Genomic DNA, 12,393 nt, shown 5'->3' with positions numbered 1-12,393 from the left:
TGTAATTGAAGGGGCAACTTGCTCAGTGTAACAAATGCCCCAGGGCAGAGCCCAGCCCTTTCATGACAGAGCCAGTTTGTGCAGAATCTCTGCTGCCTTAATTTGCAAATGCCACCACATCCTCACAAGTGTGTTGTGATGCATCTTAGCCCTTGGGTCTAGGGGAAAACCAGGTATCAACTTAATAGCACTACCACAAACAACTGCAGAGGAACAGGAATGTAAGATTCTTATTCTTCATCCCAGAATTAGAAAGAAGAAAAAAAAAAAGGTACAAGCAAAGTCAAAAATAGCTCCTTTCAGCTCCCTCCCCCAAAAGCACTTAGGTTTAGTTACTGCATTCAAACAGCAGCCCTTTAATCAAGGAGTCCTACTTATTCATAAGAACTGTAGCTAGACAAACCTTTCAAACACTAGTTCTGCCATCTGGCAGCAGCACTGAGACTTGTTCCCAGACACACACAGAGCACTAGTAATTGCCCTCACGTGGAATTCCAAGGCACTGCAACTGTTCTGGCATTTAAACCTCCATGGGCTCCAGATGTGGATTTTATTTGTGTTTTTGTGTGAGAAAGGTACAACTAATTACCATATTTTCCCCCTCCCCCTGCCAACACTTTTCATTTTGCTCTCCCAGTTATTTCTGTCATCTTCTACAGCACCAACAGCAAAAAAGCAGATCATGTAGGCCCATGGATAAGTGTCTTAAAGAATTCATGCCAAGGAAGAAAGTATGTCACATTTCTCCTGCTTTCCCTGCCTCCATGGATTTGATGCTCTGAGCGGCTGCTCTGGGGGAACAAAGCTCTTCCAGGCGATTGCTTTATAGGCTTTTGTTTTTTCAAATTGATTTTAAGCCATAACGGAAAGGTCAGAGACATAACCTCTCTACTGAAAGTGGCAACTTTGCATTGTTGAAGTGATACATGTAAGGGAAGAGGGGAATAAAAGTATTTGAAGAGACTTACATTTTGCTTCAGACAGATTCTGGTTAGGTGACCAGACCAGCATGCCAAGATTCTCTCTCTCCTGACTCCGCCTTGCGAGTTTGGCTTAAAAGAAAACAGATACAAACCAAGTTACAGAGAAAGTAATTTCAGATGCAAAATGGATACAAAAGTGACTTATCACACATCTGCAGCTTTTAATCAAGATACAAAACCCATCTGTAGAGTTAAAATCCCATCTTCCCATTCAGACCTGAGGCTTTTCCTTGTTTCTTCAATGCATCACCCCCTATAAAATATGACAGATACCGCACACTCACTCTTTCATGCAGTACACTAAGAAGCATATGTTAGATCTAAATTAAAAGTTAATTAATGTTTCTCTTTCAGCATACTTGATTATTTTTCTTCCAGCCATCGTTAAATGAAAAAGGGAGGAGCTACGCTCAGGAAGCAGGCTCCGAGCCCTTGACATCATGAGAATGTACTGTGCAGCTAGATTAACACTTCAGGGTAGACACACGCATGAACCTCCCAGACTTCACTTCTGAGCACCTCCTCCCCTGCCCCAGCAGCCCCTCTATGCCTCCATCCCCCATGCAGACAAGAATGCCCACCAAGGTGACACTGGGTCCCCCAGGTCAGAACCAGGTCCTCTGCTCAACTGCTCCACAGCAATTCCTGTGCATTCACACCCACACTCAGAACACAAGTCCATTTTTAACCAACTTAACACATGGCTGGCATAAGAGCTCTGAAAAGTCTCAAGCGAAGAACCACAGCTGCTAGTAGTTTGATAGAGCAACCTCAAGCTAAGGTACATTTCAAGAGCAAGTTCTTATTAATCTGCTGCTGTTTGGTCACAGTCAAAGGAGGAGGAGGATGAGAAGAGAAACAAACTTGTTCTGTTGAGTCAGCACACACACAGCCAGCTCAACTACCCTAGCTGAGAGAAACTTGCAGGTCTTGTATGAACGAGTGCCTACAGTATTACTTCCACTACAAAATGTCACATAACGCTCAAGTTTTATGCAATATGTCAACACAATGCTATTTTCTCTGCACTGTGCAATTAGACATATAACCACCACTTCATGATGCACTAAACAGGTCAGAAAAGATCTAATAACATGAAAGATGCAATGCTAGGATGCTGTCTCATGGCACAGGGTATGAGACCAGGACATTATCTGCTCACATCTCCGCTGCAGCAGAAAGACCTGCCAGCATCCAGCTCCTGCTCATCTGAACCCATCAGAAAGTTTAGTAATTAGAATGCTACGAACACTCATGGCTCGACCAATGTTTTTAACGTGATATCTGCTCAGCTAAGAACAATCAGGGTTTAGATGACAAAAATATTTTACCATGAAGTTTAAAGCACAAATAGCATGTATTAAAAATAAGTAGTTGCAGCAACAGATTTACCTTGAAATAATTTTTTTCATTACAAACACCATGATTACCTTTCACACTTTTTTTTTAAAATAAGGTTAGCAACTGCACATACAAGATATTTTGTGCACTGTGCATGTTCATTACTTTCTAAACTAGGCAGAAAAACAGGAGTGAGAAGAGATCACAACAGCCTTTGGTGGTGAGAGATGGGGGGTGGAGACCAGGTCTATACACAGAACCTGCATTTAAAATTACAATACTGGATTCAAAATTACAACCTCACAAAAAGTCATGAAATGTTGGGGATTAAATTTTACTTTCTCCATCATTCCAAGTCCAGGTCAGGAATGCAAAGAAAGAGGCAACCTTAAGCCCCCGCCTTTATGAAATTTTGCTCCTCACTCTCCCTGCCCAGGATGGTCTGTCCTACTAAAATCTAGCATAGGGTTCAAAACGTGGAAAGAAAAAGTGTCTCTCTACTCACTTTGCATTACACTAAAAGCGCATTCTCATCCCATAAGAATACTCAAAGACAGAAAACAGTGGTCAGGTGTCCAGGAAGTTAAACACTTTCCACCCAAATACCAACGCACCCCCAGTAACCCACAACAATTCAGGAGCCCGACGCCCAAATTCTGCCAGCGAGGCTTAACGCTAGGTAAATTGCCAGCCTGGCTTTACCACAGTTCCACTTGCTGAACTCGCAAAACCCACCTAACTCAGGAAAAGGGAAGTTTTCTCCCAGTTTAGCAGGCTGAACCTCCTCCCTGACACATCAGGCACACATCCCAGTCTGGCTGTCCCTTTCAGGAGCAGTGTGCCGCTAGCACAGCCCACCCACAGTGAGGTGGGTGAAGTTTCACCTCCCATGGTTAAAACCCGAAGTTATGCTTTGAGGCATTGCAGAGGGAGCTCTACCACCTTCCTGGCTGTGAATTGCAGCAAGACCTCTGAGGTGTCAGCCAGTGCAGAGAGGTACTGAGGGACGTCATGGCACCCAAGCAGGGTTGGTGAAATGTGTTCCTCATCCTCCATCACAGCTCCCCCCCAGACACCCAGGACCACCCTCTGCAAAGGGAGTGACTTGGGTTAGGAGCTACCTCCTTCCAGCCCCACATCCCCTCCCTATGAGCCAGGGTAAACCACTCCCTGGGCCTCACATCCATAACATGAACCCCCTGCAGATGCCAGGCTTCATTAAATCCTCAGGACCCCCTTCTGCCCAGTTCCCACAGTCCAGGTTCTTCCCCTCTGACCCCCTCCAGCCTCTCGGTAGCAACAACCAACCAAGTTACAATGCACTTGTAAACCAGTGCAAAGCAGTGCCTCCGGTATTCCCACAACATCTCTCCCTCCCTGCCTCTCCACCCAAGCCCACACCTGTTCACCCTCAGCCCTTGTTCCTCAACAGAGGTAGAGGCCAGTGCAAGGCACACAGTAAAGTTAAAGCTCATGCTTCTCTGCAAAGGACAGAAGCACCTTAAGGCCAACATAGAAGGGCAGGGGAGTGGGTGGGCATGTTCCTCAAACATCCACAGAGGCCAAGACTCCCTCCCTAATATCAGAGGTGACTTAGCTTGCCATGCAGCCCCACCACCTTCTCCATCACACCTTCTCAAGCCCACAGCCTCCATATTTACCATCCCCACACAGAAGGCAGAGATGACAGGCATTCTTCCAAGTCCAGCGTTGACCCAGTCAGAAATACATGCACCACAAGGACTCTTGCTACATGAGAGCAAGGAAGAGCTTAAGAGCTTGCTCAGAATTTGGAAGCATGTTGAAATGGTTATTTCAGAGCAACAGCCACAAGAAAGTTATTACATCCCCTTCCTGCATCTTTCCAAGCACAGCTGCAAGGCTCACCAACACAGGGGAATTCCTCCCTGTCCCCTACTTCTGGACAAAGGGTACCAGGGTGATTTCAAACACTCTACACTTCTGTGACAAAGCTAAAAGGCTAATTCAATTTAATCCATTATATATTTCACATAAAAATAGCTATGTAAGGAGGGCAAGGGTTACTCTTTTTTAGGGGAACAGATCAATTTAGGATCAATGGGGTTTGCTTGTTTAAGCAACTGCAGTTAAACCAGTGCAACCTGTGTTTAAAGAAGCTGTATATTGGCAGACAAGATCATCTGACATTTCAGTTAATCCCGCACTTTCATCTAGGCTACCCACCAGGTATTTGTAAAGTCTCTACCATAGCCATTAGCTCCCTGTCACAGCTGTTGTGGCAGCAAACACACTGTAATCACTTTCCCACTGCTGGCTTCGCTGTTTGTCCCAAGTCTGGGAGGAATCATGGATGCCTCCTCCATCCCCAAGAGGAAGACTTACTACAAGCAGAGCCCCCTAAATTTTGTTCCACTGCCAGAATTCACAGGGGATGCAAGCTCCCATTGCCTTTACCCAAGTAGAGATGTACAGTCCCAACCAGGCACAGCATTGTGTTGCCTTTTTTCCACAGCAGTTCCCATCACTCTCTCTTCCCTTGTCCCCAGAACATACCCCTACCCAAAGGGCCACACACTGAAACACAGAAGGGAAGTGATCCAGTTAAAGCTTATTTTGTGAGTAAAAAGTTATTTTTAAAGTTGGTCTCATTTACAGATTTGGTTTACTGCACAAGCCCCAGCAGTTCAGCTGTACAAGGGAGGAGATGAGGTAGGGCAGAATACCCATATATCAACATTATTCTAAAAAGAAGTTGTGGGGGCTTTATTTTTTTTCCCCCCCTTTCCCTGGAGCTGTGAGGACACATCTCAACACCAGCATGCAGCTGACTACACGGTATGTAGGAATATATTGATTTTCACAGCAGAGACACAAAAACGCTGCTGGAGTTCCTATCACTTCTGCCCGTAGGCTGAGGCTCCCCGTCCCCGGGGTTCCCTGGGCTGCCCATGCTAAGGCACCATCCTGGCACGTGCAAGAGTAGTGCACTGCAAGGATGTGAAACCCCGACCTGCAGCAGCTACATTTCTTCCCCACCTTTTGGAAAGCTGTTGCAAGACTACCCCACAGGAGAGGTTTCAACCAGCAGCAGCAGTCAGTTCAGACTCCAAGTGACATTAGTCTCATTGTAAATAAAAAAATATCTTGACTGAATCTTTAAGGCATGTCTTTCCTCTGCTGTGAAGGTTACTACATGGGACAGCCTCACTCCCAAGCATCTGTCTGTCCAATTTTCACTTGCATACAGAAAGATGTCAGTCCTGCTCTCCCACCACCACCCACAGTTTAAAGCCTCAGGGGTAAATCCACCTTAGACCCCATACTTGAGTGTTCCCAGCTCAAACAGGCGAAGAACAAAGAGTAAAGTGAGAGCAAAGAGGTGTGTGGGGTTTTTTCTGTCAATTAAAAAAAAAAAGGGGGAGGGGAGCAGAAACACAAAGCAAAAAAAAAACCAAACACACTTTTAAAACCCACCCCCTTCCTCCCAGAGCCACACTGCTGCAGTTACTCCAAGTCAGAGAGCAGCGGGTCAACCCTGCCAGGACCCTCTGCAAAAACAGAGGAGAAAGGAGGAATTCCTTGAAAGGAACTTCTTAAAGAGCAAAGCCCTAAATACCTTTGTGAGTCCTCTGATGTGTCTATTACCTTGGACCCCCTCCCTACACCAAGAAATACCCAAGTATGTCGCATTTGAGGGGATCTGCAGATACTGTAACTTAGTATTTTCTCTTAAGCAAACCAAAGTTGTACCAGTGCTGGAATTAGGACTGTATGAATAAGCTCGGTGTTGAATGTGCTGCTGAGTTTGTCATCATGAATACATTTATGTTGACATGAAACCACAGATCTTTGTTCAGGCTCTCTCCAGAACATTGCAAGAGAGCCAACACATGTGCGTGTGCCCTGCAGGCTCCTCAGCCATCACGCTCAGCAGAGCTGCTGCAAATGGACAACAAAGCGTGGCTGAAAGCTACAAGTGTGCTGCTTCTCCCCACCTCTACCAGGGTGCTGTGAAGTCCAAACACCTGACACTTCAGGGCATGTCTCCAAACAGGAACTCCAAAGGCCACTGTACCTCACATGTGAAGTCCCCACTACAGGTCAGAGAGTACTTTCCCCATCCTTTTGACCCCTCCCCAATTTCAAGTTAGCCATGGAGCAGCTGGCATCAGTACAGAACAAAAGCTGTGCCTGGCAGTAATATCACTCCCTTCATCCCACCTGAATCTCCTTTCAGTGAGATGAACTAAGAGCCTCTGAAGAGCTGCATCAAAAACACCAAGGGGTGAGGCTTGCACTTCACAGCTTGAATCCATCCAACACCTCACCACTTCTGAAGTAAGAGGAGGTTCTGCTCAGCCAGCATTGCTCTGCTCTCCTGACACAAACTCCCTGCCTCTCCCCTGCAACCTGCGTTGACTCTGGCACTTATCCCTCCAAGCCAAGCACATTTGCTAAAAGTAACATGGCAAAATAGAAAGCAAACAGCATCTTCCCCAGTTATTAAAACAAATCTGGCTGCAAGATGAGACAAACAACCAAGCAGGGGCACAGGGAGCAACAGGCCCACGTGGACAGGGTCCTTTCTGCCTTTGCCCTAACGCAATGGTTCAGCAGCACCACTGCAAAGGAAAGGGAGGGAGGCCGTTTCCCCTTCCACCAGGACCAACACCTACTTGGCAAACCAAAGCAGGGAATCTATCTGAGCTTAACAAAAAAAAAGTAATTCAACAACAAAAAAAAAAGAGCAGTTAGCTTTAACTCATACCAATTCCTAGTTTTCTGCCACATATCCTAAGAGCCAAGGAAGGGGAATGAGGAAGCAGGGACAGGCAGGATCACTTCCTTCAATCACAGCACCAGTTTAGGCTGTCTTTAAGGACCGCTGGTGGAATGACAGCATACATGAAGAGCAGGCAGGAAGGCAGAGCCCGCCAGCAAGCAGGAGCCCAGTGCTGTGCAGCTCCAGTCTGACGCATCTTATTTTATTTTTCTTCTGCAAGTTAAAGAAACATGACAGAATAAACTCAGTGGGAGCTGAGGCCTCTCAAAGAGCCACCAATCACACTGTCACCTATTATTTTGCTTCTGTGCAAGGCAGCAGAGCCAGCTCCCACTTGAGTTCCTGCACTTGAGGGAGCTGCTCTGCCTTGCAGCTCTCCCCAAGGATGCCGCATGTTCCAGCTCCAGCTGTGAGCCATTCAAGAGTGCTTTGCACTTTGCCTTTGGCACCTGTACTGACCCCTTGGAGAGATGATCCTCATCTTCCTGCAGATGCCAACACTCTGCTCCCAGCTCCCATCCTGCCCAAGTCAGGGTGAAGCTCTGCCAGGAGGCCTCTAGCATTATTCCTGCTCCATAATCCTTTCAATAGTCTCTGATGCGAGTTTTTGCTCTTGCTGTTTGCACAAGGCATTTCACAGCTGTTGAAGCCCTCTGAGTTTCAAAGCAAAACACACTAACACATGACTGTGTAAGAGCACTGCACCACACACCATGAAGAGTGGGAATCTGCTGCGAGTCAGTTCCTCCATTATTTAGACATGGCAAAAGGTAACTCAGAAAAGCACGTCCACCATCAGGTGCTCAATACAGACACACACTTCTGTACCTTCTCTGGAAGGCAAATATGAGCAAATCAAAGTTTAAAAAGTACTTGCCAGGGAATTACAGGGAATTCTTCAGGTACTGATTTTTTGCAAGGCAACGGGTAAGAAAAGATTTCCAGATCTAACAAAAATGTATTTCATGAAGTTATTAAAGTTTATACAACAACTGAAATCTCCAAAGCACAGGACAGCAGGATTCCCACCTACAAAGGCTATTGCATTGCTAACAGCACTTACTGATCTCCCCATAAGTGGTACTAACTCATTTTTAAATCACATATTGCAGGTTTAAAAAGAAAAACTAAGAAACACCTCTTCCTTTTAATATGTAACCCTCAGCATTATATACCAAACATGCATTGTATAATACCCAAAGGTGAACAGACGTTTTTATTGTTTGGGGAAGAGCTGGAGCTGACATATAACTACTTCGCTGTTGAATGCTACTTAAAGCAGTTTTGGACCAAGTCTAAATGTATTTATTTCTAATGAAGTAAGATTAAACAAGTGCTTGTATTCCCAACCCTGCATTTTCTTTATCAATCCAGACCTTATATTTAGTGCATAGGGTAAAATCCCCTGTTTACAGTACCCATGATGATTGTTAAACAAAATAAGACAGGGAGGCACTGGCTCCCATAGTCTGAAAAACTCGCACTCACTGGTTTATTGATATTACGCAGACTCACAGTGTAACTGTAAATGTACCACCGCGATACAAACAATAAATGTGTACCTATGTGGCACAAGAGAATTCAAACAAAGTAGAGTCCGAAGAAAAGCTTTTTCCCTCTTCCTTCCCTGCTGCCGGCACTGGTGTCTCAGCAGCAACTCAAAAGACGTTTGAAGACCTTCGCTGCCCGTCTCCACTTCCTCCTGCATGTGACTTCTCCCTAAGTCAGCAGATAATGCTTGTGATCCCGTTTCATTTCTGAGGACTGCCTAGATATAGTAGCTGGTACTTCATAGAAATACCATCTTTGTACACACCATAGTGGCATAAAATGTTCTGGTGCATTTCAGAATGGAATCCTGCAAGTTGAGGAATGTTTTTTTAATTAAAAGCTTACAAATTAAGCAGCAGTTAGCTCCTCCTACACATGACTATACCTGGCTGGCACTATATATGCAAATAAAGTTCTGACAGCTTTTTTGTATCTGCCTAGGGAAACAAAGGCCACTATTTGGGTTTCTATACAGAGCAGCAGCACTAGAAACGCAGGCTAAAGGGCCTTATTGCCTCAGAATAACTGTAGGTGCTGTACTACAAAATCCTACAGTATCACACATTACAACAGTGTTAAAAATATTGCTTTAAAAATTACCCAGTTAAAGATTAATCATCCAGCAATGATTACAAAGGTCACTTTGCAGTGATAAAAATTATTACCATTAGAAGAACTGCAAGAGAGAATGAGAAAAAGCATGGATAGCAATGCAGTTTCCTTTTCTTTAAAGTCATCAAGTTCAACCCATACTAAGTCTGAACTTCACGTCTTTGTATGCTTTGATTTTATTTTAAGCTTTTTAAGAATATATCTGATCTAAGATACCTTTTCAGTTTAAGAGCTAGTAGTGAAGTAAAAGCTGTGGCCTACAATTTGCCCACAGCCCAGGCCACACCGAACAATGAAGGCAGAACAACATTGAGGCCTCGCCTTGATCACACCCCTCCCCCAAATAATAGGAGTCCACTCATTCTTTCCTGCAAGCAGGTGGCACCAATGTGCAGCCATAGATGAAGTCTGAATAACTATACAAACAAACAGCCTTCCAATATACACTCTTAAGTGCGTAAAATCATTTTTTCTACAGGCATGCAATTCCAATCCAAGCTCTGCAGCGAGTTCTGTGTACACACTCTGCAACCCATACAGGAGCAGGAAATACATTAACATAACATCAGAAGCATGAATATATCCCTGCACGCACGCTCCGTATTGAGAAGCACACCTCTGCTAATCACAACGGGCTTTTGTCTAGACATGGCCGGAGTTCTGTACTGAAACGTGAAAGGGTTGGAGTTTGTTTAAAGGTAGAGTTAAGTATAAATTAAGAGAAAATGCACATCTCTTGCAAGCCTTTTTGAAAATGTAAAAATTTGCACCGACTTTTTTTTAAAAGGAGGGCTAGTAACTATACTACAGCAATCCTGAATACACAACCAAAAAGCAGGCAACCAGAACAAAGCAAGACCCTGCAGTGCACACGTCGGGTCGGAGCTACGAGCCTCACCTGCCCTCCCAAGCACAGTTCTCCCCCCCTCAACATCACCAAGAGCATCCCCGATCTCCCTACGCTGCAGTTCAGAGCCACAGCAGCTCCAAAGCTCCATCAGGACTGGGATGGGACTGGCCCTGTGCTGCCCTGCCAATCAGTAGCAACAAAAGCAAGCACCACCCACGGAGCCTTGTGGGCCCCACACACCCTATGGTTACCACCCTACAACCCATGGCTGCCACACTGGGCCCACATCCTACCACCAACCCTGGGAACTCCTGCACCCTCACAACCTACAAAAAAACACCAATGGAGGACCTCCACAGAGCCACACAGTGAACCATTTTAAAGTTTGTTAAAAATAGGTAAATGCATGCACACAATTAGTTCAGAGAGCCAAGCTACAAGCTGAGCCAAACTACAATGAGCCAACTACTGCTGGTTTCTGTCCAATCACCCTGAACACTGCCCCAACAAGATGATATTTCCTTCCTTCACTCCATGCTCTTTCCTTTCCACTCTTGTTTAGGTGACCAAGAAGTCACACAGGCACGCCTACATGTATCCAAGTAAGATCCACATATAGAATTTAATATACAGAAAAGGAACAACAATAACACAGCACAGTTCCCTCAAGTGCCAGGTCTCGTGCTGCCAACAAATATCTAGGTACTGCCAAACCTATCTGAAGCCAAACAGTCTACTGATGAGGAAGCAAAGATAAGGCAAAACATATTTTTTCTCTTTCCACCACAGATCTTGATTCTGCAGCCTCTCCTTTTCCTCGACAATCAGCAACTCCTACATGCACAGCTCCACATTCACATGGTCTCCCAGTTCTTTACTAAGCCAGCCCTCAGCCCTTCCCACCCATTGAATGGGGTCCTCTGTTGTGTTCCCTTACCCCCAGCAAGAAGAGCTGTTGGCCCAGTCCTGCCCATTATTCACAGGCAGCAGTTATGAATAGTAAGACCAACACCAGCAGAGACTTCCTGAGCCTTACACTATCTGCATCATTGGATTTAATGGCCCTTCATGGGAGGAGGGGGAAAAAAGTCCATCAAATCATCTAATCCTTTTTGAACCCATTTATAATTTTGGCATCTACAACATCCTGTGGCAGAGTGCTACAATTTAATTATATGTTTGTTGTCTGAAGGAGAACAAAGAAAGCCCATGCACACGCTCCCTTCTCAGCTCTGAAGCTGCTACCCAGTCATTTCATTTGGTGGCCCCATTTCCTGCCTTATGAGAAGCAGAGAATAACTGCACCCTGTTCACCTCCTCCGTGTCTCCTGTTGTTTTACAGACCCTCTACCACGCTTCTCTCGGTCATCTGTTTTCCAGGCTAGACAGTCTAGACTTTTCTGCTTCTCCATCGTACAGATATGGGAAACAAGAACAATGCCTGTACTTTATCTAGTTATCTTACAGCTCTGAGAAGCATGTATGCATGGGGGAGGGATGGAAACAGGGCACAACCAGAACTGTACGCAGTGTTCAAGAAGAGGGTACACCACAGGATTTATAAAACATGCCATAATGAGGTTCTGTTTTGTTCTCAGATGCTTTCATAACAGCTTTTAACAATACACTTGCCTTTTCACTATTACCATTGAGTTGATGAAAAAAAACCACTATGACTCCCAAGATCTTTATCTGGAAAGGCAACAGCTAATTTAGAGACCACTACCGTACACATACAGTTAAGGGCTGTTCCACCCTACCCCACCCCGCCTCGCCAAGTATTACTTAGCACATAACAAAAAGTGTCACCTGTCATTTTTACAGCCATGCTGTCACAAGACTTAACAGGTTGCCCATTCCCCCATTCAGCAGATATCCACACTCCCCCATCACCCCCTCCTCCCATTCACATACTGCCTTCACACACTGACAAAAGGACAATCCAGCTGTTAGTAGTAAAAATAGAAAGCGAGAAACAAAAGTAACAAGATACGTGATTTGACATGGAAAATACATAAGCATCACTTTGTTCAGAGAGTGAGAAGTGCACGGTGGCTCCTCTCCAACCCCTGGCTCCAGGATACCTCTGGCTTCAAGGCTGCTTCTCCCAGAAGGATGACATAAGGAGCAAGAAGCCAGAGGGTTTTCTCAGACCTTGCAGCTCCCCCCATTCCCCTTCCTGTTAAACAGCTATGCTGCTTGGACCCAAGTACTCCCCGTTCCCCAGCCACCCTTTCCCATTCCCCAGCACCCTTTGGGGAATGAGAAGAGGAACAGAAAATGGGGAAGAA

At 45.3% G+C, this 12,393-nt stretch overlaps 1 protein-coding gene across 1 annotated transcript in view; it reads right to left on the bottom strand.

Moving 5' to 3' along the window:
- RCOR1 (REST corepressor 1) overlaps positions 1 to 12,393 on the bottom strand; it is an 87,811-nt gene that overhangs the window by 42,678 nt on the left and 32,740 nt on the right. The window contains exon 3 of the mRNA XM_075103964.1: positions 969 to 1,052. Within this exon, the coding sequence (XP_074960065.1) occupies positions 969 to 1,052 (84 nt within the window). The remainder of the gene's footprint in view (positions 1 to 968; positions 1,053 to 12,393) is intronic.

Source organism: Phalacrocorax aristotelis, chromosome 9, assembly GCF_949628215.1.
Source record: "Phalacrocorax aristotelis chromosome 9, bGulAri2.1, whole genome shotgun sequence".
In the NCBI taxonomy this organism is placed as follows: Eukaryota; Metazoa; Chordata; class Aves; order Suliformes; family Phalacrocoracidae; genus Phalacrocorax; species Phalacrocorax aristotelis.
This window is presented reverse-complemented; position numbering and strand designations above follow the sequence as displayed.